Source organism: Melozone crissalis, unplaced genomic scaffold, assembly GCF_028551555.1.
Source record: "Melozone crissalis strain CALT ecotype California unplaced genomic scaffold, PUWL_Pcris_2 ptg000013l_1, whole genome shotgun sequence".
Taxonomy (NCBI): Eukaryota; Metazoa; Chordata; class Aves; order Passeriformes; family Passerellidae; genus Melozone; species Melozone crissalis.
In genome coordinates, this window is record NW_026535791.1 from 44,089,027 (window position 1) to 44,103,615 (window position 14,589).

Here is a 14,589-nt window from a genome sequence, read left to right on the forward strand (position 1 = left end):
CTCTCCTATTTGAGCTGTTTCTATACAGACTGGGTTTTAAAAATTGAGATTAATTTGTTATTTTTGAAGTTTTTTTGATTTTTGTTTTAACAAAATGAACCAACTTTATAACACACTACAGAGTAAGACTATGGGAACATGAATCACTGCAGCAAAAATGAGCACAGCATTTTAAAGATCAGTAGCAAAACTTTCTTTCTGTTAAGTGTTGCAATGAATGCTTTTTTTTGGTGACACCTCATTCCACAGCAGAAAAGTGCTTAAGCACATCCTTAGCATTAACCATAAATTTAACACCCACAGACTTTATTAAGAACTAAGTAATGTGTTTAATTGCTCTGTTGAACTACAGCAAATAGGAGCTGGAGGAAAGCAAAGGCAAAGAAGAAATGCTGCTGCTCTAGCAAACGTGCTTTTCTTCCCAACATCTATAGTTGCGTATTCTGATGTAAGAGAGAGAAAACCTAAAATCATGGATGGCTTTTATCTTTGGGTACAGACATATTCTAAAGCAAATCTGAATTTAAATTCATCTTCCAGTAATAGAGTTTTAAAAAAATTCTAAAAAAATTAAATAAAAAACCAACAAAATTTTTAATGGTATTATAAAATTATTGTATATACTTAGCAGCACTCATTTCAAGAATCCAAAAATCTTAAATAGGAGATCTCTTTTACAGAGCAAGACTGTATCTTCCTACCCATCTATGAAGTCCTGCAATTAATGTTGATAATATCGAATGTTCTTTTAAAAAAATGACTCTTCAAGACCATCACCATGATGATAAAGTGCAATTCATATTTCAGTCCCTCTATCTGTCAAAGTCATTACCTCTGAAATTGCAGATGACTGTAGGGATTTAATTCTACATTTAAACCCTTATAACCCCCCCTCACATCCCAGCCAGTAATTCCCTTCTGTGAGCTGCCAATCACTGACATCCACTACAAATAGGACACTAAAAAAAGGAAAGGAAGAGGCTCATTTCAATCTGTGTTTTCACTTTTTCTAACACATCACTGTTAATGGAGGGAAAGGGACAGGGCTTTTTTAAATCTCCCTAAGGAGACCATGAGGTAGTGCAACAACAGCAAGCAAGCCTTACTGTGCAGAACAAATCAGATCCATTTTCACTACTGTAGGTACATCTATGTGACAGAAGGTACCGTGAAAGCAAAGCAAGAAGAAATAAAGGACCAATTCAAACAGAGCATCCATAGCAGCTGCTAGTGACATGCAATCCAAAAATCACCATAACAAAGGGAGTCCCATCAGCCCATCAGGATTCTGGGTGCTCTGGTCTGGGTGTGCACTTGAACAGCAAGAGACAGCCAGACAAGATCCGAATAGAGGAGGTGGTTGGCCATAACAAGCCAAAAGCAGAAAACAACTTCCAGCCTCTAGAGATGCTATGGATCATCAGGCATCTTTCCACAGGCCCAGCAGGCTTTGCCCAGTCTAGAGGAATGACTCCTACTGTGCAACAGGTTAAGTGCAAGCCCCCTGGCATGTTTCAAACAGCCACTTTAAAACTATCAAAACTAGAGAAAGGTGAATGTAAAGAAACTATTACATTTCCTCTGTACAGTGGGACACTCCAAAAATCCAGCACAAAAATGCTGATACTCTTTATACACTACAGATTTTCCCTATCACTGGAATTAGGCAATTTGCAGAGGCTGCTTTAAGAAAACCAAACGTTCCCAAGGCTTCTCACTGCATGGTGCTCAAAGGATCTTTTTCTTGCCCATATCCTACATACCTTGTTGAAAGCATAGACCCTGTGTGCTATCTGTGTGGTGACTTGAGAAAGAGGTTTGTCTTTGATGAGTTAGTGCAACCTCCCTGTGTCTGTCTCTTCAATGCTTTGGATAGATGTTGTCAAGTCTGTAAAGTGCACTGGGCCAACAATACCACAACACAATATTCCCATAATATTCCATGCCATTCCCAGAGCTACAGAAGTTCCACAAACTATGCAGCAACCTGTTCTCTTGGCTGTGATGAAAGGAAAATATTACCTGATATAGCCATTTTCAATCCTTTCGATATCTTCATCAGCAGTTCTGACAGACAGGCTGTGTACACCAGGGTAGGAGTGCTGGGTGTTGATTTTTGCCATTTTGCTTTACATATCAACATCTAAATGACAGCTGAAATGGGAAAAAAATTATGAAGGCTTCAAAAGGAACGTGCTCAGTACTCAAAAAGAGTTCTTTATTAAAACAGTGGAACAGCAAAAAGCAATTTCAACCATCTGAAGGACAGTCTGTGATATTTACACACACATATGACATGTGTTTCTCAATTTATTTGCAGTAGACAGAAGAAAAAGTGTTAGTAAAAATTCATCATGACCAAAGCAAAAGGGTTACATGACATCATATTCTTTTAGTCTCTGGGCTTTATGGACTACCTACACTGTCATACCTATTATCCATACTGAAATTGCATTTAAAATCTCATTAAAAGAAGGTTAGTAAGAAAGTTAACTAAAAAAAGCCAGGTAATACATGTGCTAGAACAACCTATTCCACTTTAGATTGATTTCCCTGTGCTCATTTATCTATTTTATGATTAAGACTTTTATTCCAAAAATCCATATTAACCAAGCAGATAATTAATGACATTTACCCCTTAGTTTAATGCAGGCCATGCTATAATTCTGTATTATTAAAATTCTGCAGTAAACACACACTAGGGGGTTTTATCACAATGCTTCAAAACAGTCTCTGTTAAGATATTTAGCAGCTTATCTCCTACAAGTTTTAAAAGATTTGTCTAAATTCCTTTCCAGATTGGATCTTCAATGCCTTTCCAAATTCATATCACATCTACTACTTACAAAATGAGTTTTAAGACTCAAGACAAGTGTCTTACAAATGAAGGACTGAAAGAATTTCAGTGAAAGCTTTGAATTTTTCAACAAGAAAAAAAAAGATTTAGAAACTCCATTCAGGAACCTTTTTTGTTTGAAATATGACTAGAATGAAATTCCCTCAGGATCAATCAACTCCCTCACACTAGGTTGTGCCCATTTTTCACCTGGAATCCTCTGTGTCACTGACCACACAAGATCTACCTTCAACACCAAATGAAATACAGATCTTTCAGAAACTTTGTGACCTGAATAATTCAGGTTATTACCCATGGTTAGAATATTATGCACCCACTTTCTTGAAAACAACATACCTGACTTACCCTCCACTCAATTCCCAGACAATTAAAGAAAGTAATACATAACTTCAAAAATTATTTCATATATTTTAAAGTGTTTTTTTTTTAAATCCAGAAATAATGAAATTACTCTAGAAACAGCCTTGGGCATCACTTAATATTCAAAAATTTTATTAGTACTCCTCATCCCTAATTTTGCCTTAATTTAAATCAGTTACTGTCTGTGTCTCACCTTAAACTGAGCCTTGTTCTTGCTGATTAACTGAAGTTTAACTGGGGAAAAAAATGGGCATTTTTATTACACATTGAAATGAAAAAATTCAACTCTTTCAACCCACTCTCAGATTGGAATGCTCACTCAGAAGAATTAACTTCTAAAGTGCAGATAATTTATGTTAAAAAACAAAACTCAGTTTTAAAAGCTTGATAGTGGGAAGAATTATTCATAAGTAACAAAGCATTAACCTTTTTTCTAAAGTTGTAATTTCAGAGCAAATTTAGCACTGAGTGAAGCTCTTGACTAGTTCTGACACTTAGTTCCACTTATCAGTTCTGGTGATTCACAATCAGATTGATGTCTACCTACAGCAGTTCTTAAAAACAAGGGTCACCTGGTTTATAACCTCCAACAAAGTAAGCAACTCTGTTAAAAAAGTAAAACTGTTAAAACAATAAAAGCACGAGATAATGAAACCCTTCTGAAGTCTTGGGGTGATGTGGATAATTTGCTGCTAACACCAGGGATTCCCTCACTGATAAGGCACATTGCTTCTGAAACTGGAGAAGAGTGAACAATGCCTTTCTACGTTTCAAATGCTGTAGGTGTGGCACATGGATTTCCAGGTGCATTTGTGCATCAGTTACCAAAAGTTTGGTTAAAAAACATGAAGTACAGCATTTCTTTACACTTAAAACTGAAATGGCTGAAATTGCATATTACTAATCTGGAATTAAACACTTTTAACAGATATTGGAATTAAATACTCCAAACCTCCTGAAAGGCTTGAGTATGCCAGTGGAGCACTGAATACAGGAAACCTTATTCATACTTTCAAAAGCTATGCCACTAAAAAAGAAAAAATAATGGCAAATGAAGCCAAACACTATAGTGAATTAAAAAAAACAAGAAGACAGAAAGCAAGAACAGGACTAAATAGTCACCTTCACCACTGCAGATGTTTATTAACAGTATTCCTCAGGGCTCTGTTGGAAAACCTGCTGTTAGTAATGCTGATGGAAAGATGAAGTGGTGATACAGTAAGATCTCAGGATGGCAAAAAATCGTATAGGCAAGAGAAAGAAAAGGACTGCAGGGAACCTCAGGGTGGCCAACATCAACTACAGCAATTTCTCAATTTGATGGTAAGTGATGTGCAACACAGGCAAATGGAAATAGATGAATACAGGTGAAAAGCAGGTGAAACTAATGCCCTACATGCTTCCAAATGAACCATATGCACTCAGAAAGGGAACATGAAAGGCTAGTTTTGGATTAAATATGAGGGAGAAATTCTTCACTATGATGGTGTTGAAACACTGGACCATGTTTGCCTGGAGAAGCTGGATATTCCCCACCCCTGCAAGTGTCCAAGGCCAGGTTGGATGAGGCTTTGAGCAAACTGGTTTGGTGGAAGAGGAGTTGGAATTACATGGTCCTTATGGTCCCTTCCAAACCAAACCAATTTATGAGCTTACACACAGGTACAGCTCAGAGAAACAGTGTGCTCACTGCAGGGCAGCCTTGCTGACACAACTGACAATGTATACATGGAACAGGTTAATGACACAAAAACCACTAAAACTGCTCCATAAACAACAGTGCAGACTTATCTGGAGCACTCCAAGTCCTTCTCTTAATCAGAAAGATAAAGCAGAATAACAGCATGGCAAGAATGATTAAAGACCTGGAAAAGGGAGAGAAAGGAAAATGGGGCCTGCTCACCCTAAAAGGTGAAGACTATAAAGTTATAAAATAAAAATATGTAGGTAAAATTTCAGGTCATTTCAGATCCCTTACAATCATTTCAGCTGCAAAATTCATGTTTAATATACAGTGGGGTCTGAACTCTTATTCTGCCCTATACTGGAGGAAAGGGGGGGGGGGGGAAATTTCACAGAAATACAACTCTAAGCAATAAAATACATTAATATATTTTTGGAAGAAGGTAGGAGGAGTGGATGAAAGTGTGTTACCTGTGCCCAGCTGTGGCAGAGAGAGACTGAACACAGGACAGATACAAATAAACACTGAGGTAATTTGGGTACAGTGCAGGTGCTGAGACCTCCTGAAGCAATATGTTTTGGCACTGTATAAAGCCCATAAAGCTCTGACAAATTACTAACTATCTGATGAAGAAGAAATATTTGTTCCTTACAGGCCTCTAAGAACCCTAATGACAAATGTTTTTACTAGTCTAGGGAGGAGATTGACATTTCAGCATTGGATCCAAAATATGGCAAGTAATTAACTGAGGAGCAGCTTAACAGGAGTCAGCCAGCAGGAAAGTCCTGAAGAGTCAGGAGGCTCCACAAACACCTTTTGCAAGGACACAGAGAGACAGCTCCAACCATCTGGGACCTGCAATCCCAAAACTGCCACTAAACACTGGTTCTCACAAGGCAGTTTTAAGAAGTGAGTAGAGCTCAGTTTCATATTTAAAACCAGGTGGAATGATGGGTTGGCCTTGGCTGGCTGCCAGATGCCCACACAGCTGCTATTGCACTTTTCCTCTTCAGCAGCCCAGTGGGAGGAAGCTCACCATGGGTCAAGAGGAAAAAACATTAAGAAAAAGGACATTGGAAGACCAATTGTCATCACAGGAAAATGGGCTCAAACTGGAGAAAACTCAATTTAGTGCAAATTAAAATGGAGTTGGATGGCAGGAAACAAAGGCAAAACACTCTCTCTACCACTTATTTTCCCCAGATTCAATTTTACCCCTACATTCCCAACTCCTCCAGCTCCTCTACCCTACCCAGCAGCACAGGGGCTGGGAATGGGAGGCTGCAGTCAGTCCCTGTTCCCTCCCTGCCACTCCTGCCTCCTCACACCGTGTCCCTGAGCCAGGCTGGGTCCTTGCTGCAGGCTGCAGTCCTTCACAACCTGCTCCACAGGCTGCAGTCCTGCAGGACAAACCTGCTTCACTGTGGATCCTCCATGGACCACAGTGCTTGTCAGGAGAGCCTGCTCCTGCACAGGCTCCTCTTCACTGGCTGCAGTCTGCTTCAGGAATGGCTCCACCAAAGGGTGCTCCACAGTGGATGTCTGCTCCATTATGGAGCCCTCCAAGACTTGCAAGGCAATCCTGCTCCAGTGCCCACAACACCACCTCTGCTCCTTCTTCTCTGACCTTACTTTCTGCAGAGATGGTTTTCACCCATTTTTTCTCCTCAGTCCCCTCACACTGCCTTTGTGGCATCCTACCCTTATTTAAGTGCTTTTTCCCTGAAGTGCCACCCTCTTGGCCACAGGGGATGAGCTGGAGCTGGCTGGAGCCATTTGGGTCCAGCACAGGCAGCCCTGGCTGCTGCTCACATCAGCCCCTCAACCCCTGCCAGCCCCTGGCACTGCACCCACCCTGGTACCTGCCTTTTATAAATAACAACTACCTGGGAACTACACTCTCTGCTCTGAATATTTAATGCTAATAATTACACTGAGGGTAAAACTTGATTAACTAAAGGCTGACAAGTCTGGTAAATCCATGTTAGGCACTTAGGTATTTAGCTTACAAGTCATTTAACAAAAACATAGATAGACAGACAGACACATTGTCCTCTGAGCCTCAGTCAGCCTCACCCAGCAAAATAAAACTTGAATCTCTCCTAGCTCATGAAAGATTGGCACCCTTACCAATGCCTTAAGCAGAATTTTAACATGCTTTCTCACCTAGTCTTTTCTTCCTTGCCACCTATTGGGTAGGACTGAAAGAGATTAATAACCCCACACTCAAGAATATTGCTTTTCAGTGCCTAAATCACTGAGACTGAAACAACAGCTAAACAGATGTATTATCCAATAAATGTAACAATTTACATACATGTAATTATTACATACATGATAGCACTCCCTACTCGAAATGTAAATTGTCAGGGTCTTTTATCCTCTTCCTTTTGGATTCAATAGCAACTGAGGTTTTGTGTCAAACTATTTTAAAGACACTCTCTGGTATAAAAGAAGCATTTTTAACAAGACAGCCAGTTGTTTTTGCAACAAGTATGAGTTCAAGTAACATATGAAAATTTTGGATTCACTTACGTATTTCCTAGTTTTGAATATCAAGTTCTACTTGTCTCTTCAGGGCTACATCATGAAAGACCTAGAAGTAGAGCTACGAAGGCTGCAGTATATCTAAATTTTAGGAGCTCTGCCATCCAGTGAATTTCCTGAAGTAGGAATGCAGAAATGCAGGTGAGCAGGAACATGGCACTAAGAAGGAAGCTACCTATGTGAAATGACTGAAACCAAACTGGGATATGGAGAATAACTGGACTTCTAACTCCAGGCCCAAAGCACTGGCACCCAATTCACAGCCACAACTCCCCTATTTCTCAAGTCAATTCAACTGCTGGCAGCAAATGGCATTGTGCTGAGCAGCTGCACCTCAAAAAATGAGAAACCTTTGCAAGTCTGCTTCAAATTAAGCAAGAAAAAAACCAATTTTCCTCCTTTTTCCTGAGCCTGCTACCTGTAGATTAAGGGCTCCAAATAGCTTTCTTATGGGTTTTCAGCACTCTAGAACACCTATGGCAGCAGCAGTACCTGTTTTCAGCACCCACTGCAATCTGGACACAGTCAAGGCCTCTGAGCAGCTTTGTGGCCTGAGTTTCAGACAATTTTGCACCATCTCAGCAGGAAAGAAAATCCAACACACAGGCACACACTTTAATATTACAAATTATAACAAATTTAGGAAGTTGATAGCTATCCACTAAGCCATCAAAGAAAGCTCTGCAGCCTGTCTAATATCTGTGAAGGATCTTTGAATGACTGTAGTCTCCCTCTCAAGAGCACTGAGAGTTCATGTTTGGGCTACTCCAGCAGTTCCCTTCTGGGGCAGAATATGCCAACCCAACCTAACTTAATCCAAAATTGTTAACCAACCAAGAATGAATACACCTGATACAAACTAAATGTATTTGTTCATCAAGTAATAATGACAGATCAAGCTATTTATACCACCACTTAGTATTCTTAATGCTTATTTGTTTAGAGTAAAAGGACTACAGAAAGAAAATATGGCAGAATTCAAAAAAGAGTTTTTCAAGGTGAAATATGTATCACCGCCACAAAGTAAAAGATGACTTTACATATGATTTTATAATGCATCCTGTGTGTTTGTGTAGTTAAAACACTGTTGTTCTTGAAGCTTTCAGCATGTTATTGCTGTAGAAGCAGTGATAAGCTGCATAGGATCACTAACATCATTTTAGTTAAGACACATTCCAAATCCTCACACAGCCTCTCAGGTCCAACCCTGATAAGCTTTTGGGATTTATTCTGGGATTTGACCTCCACCTACATGATCCTTGTTATATCACTTGCTAATAGTTGTGGCTCAGCTGTGCATTATGTATCTTGTGTGTGTTCTGTGTGACAGGCTGCAGCTCCAGTGATGCAACCCCTAATGGCAACAAAAGGACATCAAACACTGCACACTGGAACTTCTAAATCACAACATGGTTTGAAGACAAGGCACAAAATCCTTTTCTTCAAGGATTTGGAGGTTTGCAAATTCACCTGCACACTGGACTCTGGCACACTCATCTGGAAATCAGCTTTGCATGAAGGCTATTAGATCAAACTCAGGGAGTTGGAAAAAACAATCAGCAGTACCAACGTACCCTCATGAATTCATTACAGTTTAAATCAACAATTCTTAAATTCTAGGGCCTCTTTTAAAAGCTCACTTTTCAAAATTTATTACTCTCTGCTACATCATATTGCATTTTCTACAGTCTATGAGCACTGACATCTCCTGAGAATGCACATAATTTATATGCATAGCCCAGTAGCCTCAGGACCAACCAAGGATTTCAAATACTCTACCTTTCACAGGTACTTTAAATGTGCATGCACTTCATAAAGCATTGCATTATTCATGTATGGATAATTTATAGTTTTACAATGAAATGCACATGATTACCTTTGATCCATTTGATGGCTGAGTCTCTGGCACCTTTTAGTACCAAAATAATCATTCAAATAAACTGAATTATTGGGACAGAGTTTTCCTTCTGTAACTATGAACTACTGGCAATATAGTTCAATTTTCTAAGATTTACTAAAGTTTTCTTTAAAATCTTCCAGCCTAAAAAAGAATTCATCTGCAGACCATTTTCTGCAGATGAATTCTTTTTTAGACTGGAAGATTTTCAGGAGAAACTAGCTGCGGACATTGAATTTAATATTGTAAATTAAAACAGAAAATTGAAAAGTACAGCTGGACAAGCAAGTCACATCATGTTGTTTCTGCTGCCACTATGGTTAACACAGCACAGGTGTCCATATTTCTATACAGCAAATAAGCTCTGTGCAAGGCTTCTGAAGCCACTGCCTAAAATTCACCGGTTCTGCCAATGTCTCCTGTCAGTGCATTCATATTTCAAGGTAACTCTTAAAAGTGAGCATAGCAGGGGCATGAATGCAGCATGAACACAGCAGGTTTGCAGTCCTGAATGTATAAAATAAATCTGTATGTTTGCATACGTGTGACTGTCACCCACTTAAATTCCCTCCCTGCCCACTTTATGCAAACCATCGGAGCCACCCCATTTGCCTGGGGAAGGGAAACACGAGGGGTTGGTAAATCGTGTCACGTTTCACAAGCCGTAAGGAGGCATCCTACCGAAGAGGATTTCAGAGATGCTAATGAAAAGAGATGGCAGCTCTGGAGAAGGCTGCCGGACAACGTGCTGAACCGAAATGACTGAGCTTGGGTGCAGATTGGATGGCAAGGCTGGGACACACAGAAGGCAAAGCTGACACATGCTGATATGGAAGGATGAGGTATAATTTTTTAAAGCTGATGTGTTCTTCCCTCAAGTCATTCACTACTTGTTTACCATGATTACCCTTGCTGATTCAACATCCCGACAGTCCCACTTTCATTTGAAACGTGTATTTTTCTAATCAGATGGTTTTAGCATGCATACTCAAGAAAAACAACATGAAAAATACCAGAGGGAAAAAACCAAAGACTGTGCTGACTGAAGACACACAGTTATGCTATTCCAAAATCTGTAACATCTGAAACTGCAGATGTAGTTTTACTCAGTAGTAAAAATGAAAATTACACATTTTAAATACAACAATCCTTTAACTATTTGCTTTGAATGCAGCAACTATGAATCTGGAAAACAAAATATAGTTAAAACAGGTAGATCAACAGGTACCAACATAATTTCTTCAGAGATCTAAAGTAATGTTCACGTCATTTTCCCTTATTCTTATCTTCTTTAGGCTTTTCCTCTTGGCAAGTGAGGGGACCTTGCACGACAGAAAGACACTGATTATTACTGCATCTTCCACATTCTTAGGCAGACTACGGCCTGAATTACAGTACAGGATTTTTGCAAGAGATGTCATATTTCTAGAACCAAGGTCAATTTATGGGAAGCACCAGGAATCACTGGAAAATTATTCTCTTTCACTGCTTGTAGTATTTGCAAGCATTTTTTTAATACAGGGTTTGATAGCCTCATGCTGAAACCACAGGCACCAGACACTGGAAAAGTGAAGAGACACATGGATCAAGCTAGTATAATTATCAGTCAGCAGGAGCGGAATAAGTCCCATCAGCCCCACTTCTGTTCAGATTTGTGTCCTGAACCCAATTTAATTGTAACTACGCAAATCACTGCATCAATTAATCAAATCAACACGTTTCTTTACAATTAAATAAATAAACAAAGTTTACGTTTCCATTTCAAGCTTTTGAGCTAAGGCTTGAAGTCTAGTGCAGGACATGATGCCACTCTCACAGGCATGACAGAAGGCTTACTGTCCCCTGCTTCACACTCACCTGCCCACGCTCTCCTCCGCAGCACCCGAACTCTGCAGCTCCCTCCGTCCGTCCGTCCGTCCGTCCGTCTGTCGGTCCGCGTGCCTGGATGCGGGCCCCGGGGCGCTCTCGCTGCGGGCAGCGCCGTCCTGGCCGGCCCGGACGCGCTGGGGCCGCGCCGGGAGCCGCGCAGGGCAGCGCAGCCCGCCCGGCCCGGCGGGGGCAGCGGCGCAGGGCAGGGCCCGCCGGGGCAGGGCAGGGCCCGCCGAGCCGCCCCTCCGCGCGGCGCGGGCGGATTACGGCCGCAGCCCGAGCGCCTAAGCTCGGCTCACCGGGAAAAGCCGCTCGAAGGGCTTTGCGATCCTGTTAAGTTCTCGGAGAGGATCAAGACGTCAAAGGGGCTCGGCGGCGCCCCGGCACATTTCGTGCCACGCCGAGGAAAGTTGGGAGCCCGGCGCGGGCAGGGCAGGGCAGGGCAGGGCCGGCCCGGGGCCGCCGGCGGAGCGAGGAGCCGCAGCCCCGGGCGGCGAGACGAGGAGCGGCGAGGCCGTGAAGGGCGGCCACACGCCCCTGCCCGCGGCAGCCGCTGTGCCCCGGCGGGGCGGAGCCGTGCCGGGCCGGCCCTCACCCCTGTTCCCCGTGCCCGGCCGGCCCTCACCCCTGCTCGCCGGGGCGGGGGCCGCGGCCCCAGCGCCCCTGGGCCGGGCAGGGTCCGGCTGCCGCCATCCGCCCCTGCCGCGCCTCAGCCGCCGCGGGCCGTGCTGCCGGGAGAGCCCGTGCGGAGCGGGAGGCAGGAGAGCTCGGGGCCGGCACGGAGAGCCAGCTCCCCGCCGCCCTCCCCTCGCACACACCGCCCGCGGCTCCTGCATCTGCCGCCGGCGGAGGGGCCGGAGGCAGCGGGGGTGCTCAGGAGGGCGGCTGGGGACGTGCCGCTGCCGCTCGAAGCGCTTCCCCGTCGGCAGCCATCGGGGAGTGCATTTTCCGGGCTCTGCCTCCACTGTCCCTCTGGGTCCTGCCCGAGGGGAGCCACGAGGGGACGGATGGAGCCCCACAGCCGCTCCCGGCACTGCTGCTGGTACCGACACCCTCTCCATCGTGAGAGGCGCTTCTCCTCGCCGCACCGATGGATAGGTTTCTTCTGCAGCTCTCTGGCCCTCGCTGCCTGACCTCCTTGAGGGTGCTGACCCTCATTTTCCTGTGCTGGAGTTACCTCCAGGCTTTCACACTCCCCCGAACTCCATCTGTTTAGTTCTGATTCTGCTTTTCACAGGGTTCAGAAGAGCTGGAAACAAAGAGTGTGTATGATTCATAAAATGATTCTTCAGCTGGGAAATGTCAGCAGAAGCCATGTCATTCCTAACTGAAAGGCTGCTGCACTTTGCTGCATGTCAATTGAGCTACATTGAACACAACGGGACATTAGAAAAGCATTCTGAGTGCTCGGGTTATTATCGTGCTTGTCAAGAAAGATGAACCACATCACACAGAAAGGACTGAGGAGAGGAAAAGACCATGGCTAAAACTCTTAAAATCCCATCAGAATCTCGAGGTGTCTGTCTCCTATAGCTGTCACACCAGTCTTCAGAGTAACAGGGTTTTTAAGGATTAGAACATAAACCCTAGGCAGAAAAGCAGAAGGCAGGAAGCATTTGAAGAGCATCCTTTTTCATGTCTTGTGCTGCTGGGCTGACTCCTCAGGAGTTCTCCAGGCAGCATTTTGGAAGCACTGGGAATGCATCTAACCAGCCAGGTGTGCACCAAGTGCCTGGCTGCTGTTGTCCCTCTGAAGGCTCAAACACTGGTTGCACTTCCCAGGTGTTCCATGTAGATCCGTGCAGGGCCTGGCTTCCTCCTTAGACAAGGTTTTACATCTTGCTCTTATGTTCTGGTTGCTACATGAAGAAAGCCTGTGAGTAGAGCACAGGAAAAGCTATGGAGACTTCCAGAAGGTCCCAGATATGGACATTAAGAGGATCAGGCTGAACCAACAAAAATGAATGTCCACATCCAGAATGGCATCACTGTCCAAAGTGTGTTTTTGTTGTATTCAGTAGTACTGCTGCAAGGGAATTCTGGAGAAAAGATTGTGTTAAAGTTGTAATACATCTTCACGGTACCTCTAAAGCAGTTGCCTGGGAATTGAAGATGACAGGAATAAAAAATTCTGTTTTCCTTTACCATTTTCTGAGTTGTTAAGTATAAATTAAAACATGCCTATTCAGGGAGAAAATGTTGCTTCTTTCCAACATATTCATAATTTCCATGAAATTTTCTTTCCAAGTTTAGTTCTTGCTTCATTTGTAGAATCATTAAGCCAGTCCCCTGAGAGCCATCAACAAGTATGTTCAGCCTGCTGACAGCTGTGAGGTATCATCCATCAAAATTATTATGTTCATCAAGGCACTACTGATGATTTATCTCAGTGGCCTAAAGTTATTGGTCTTAGATAGACACTTCTTTAAAACACAACCATGAATTACCATGTCTAATTTCAACAAAGCATTTTTCAGTTTTATATGCAAACTAAAGATTAATTTTGTACCATGGTGTATGCAATTAAGCAAAGCCTCCATGATAGCTTGTGACTGGAAATTATAATTAATAAGAAAAGGAAAATCTGGAGTTCCAGCACAGTTGGACTTCAGTGATCCTTGTGGGTCCCTTCCAGCTCAGGATATTTTATGATTGTGTATAATGATAGAAAGGAGTGAAAAAAGCATCCTTTCACTGCAGTAAACTGCAAGTTCTCAGTTGCTGTAAACTGATATAGGTCCCAGGTAATCAATGGAGTTGAGTTTATTTACAGTACCTGTGGCTTTGTCTACACAGCTCCATTTTGAGGAGCGCTGGCATTACTCTGGTAGTTCTCTCAAGACCGCTGTGCTCTGCAGTGAAGCGCTGCCAGGATGCATGACAAAAGAGTAAGGTGTAATAAATAAATAAATAAATAGAGGAATGTGTTATAAAATCTCATTTTCTTCAAATTGAGAAACCATAATTTCCTGTTTGCATTGCAGCTCTGCCCTGTTTCTCCTGATTGTTCCACTTCAGAGGAATTAAATGAACAAAGATCTGTGAAATAATTGGACTGAATTGCCAACCTTAGAAAAGCTCATTTGGTTTTGTTCCCAAGAGAAACACTGATTAGATCTGCCTTAGAAAGCCATTCTCATTTGAACAATGTGAGTTATGATTCGGAGAGAGCCTGCAGGATTGGAGCTCCAGTGAACAAAACTGTGACATCAACATGTGCAAATGCAAGACAAAAAGATTCAAAAGACAGAATAAATAGAAACAAACAATAGAAACATCCAAATGAGGCATGTGAAATCCACATCATAGGTATTTTCACAGTTTTTGAACAGCCTGATCCTGTGAGGAACTAACTACTGTAGAAAACTGAACATA

The 14,589-nt window shown here is 42.6% G+C and overlaps 1 protein-coding gene across 1 annotated transcript in view; it reads right to left on the minus strand.

Annotated features, from left to right (window-relative positions):
• Positions 1-11,265, minus strand: part of CNGA3 (cyclic nucleotide gated channel subunit alpha 3) — a 30,371-nt gene extending 19,106 nt beyond the window's left edge. Inside the window, exons 1-2 of the mRNA XM_054271671.1 lie at positions 11,203-11,265; positions 2,023-2,154 (exon numbers count right to left, since the gene is read on the minus strand). Of these exons, the coding sequence (XP_054127646.1) occupies positions 2,023-2,123 (101 nt within the window). The 5' untranslated portion in view covers positions 2,124-2,154; positions 11,203-11,265. The remainder of the gene's footprint in view (positions 1-2,022; positions 2,155-11,202) is intronic.
• Positions 11,266-14,589: the final 3,324 nt, after the last annotated feature.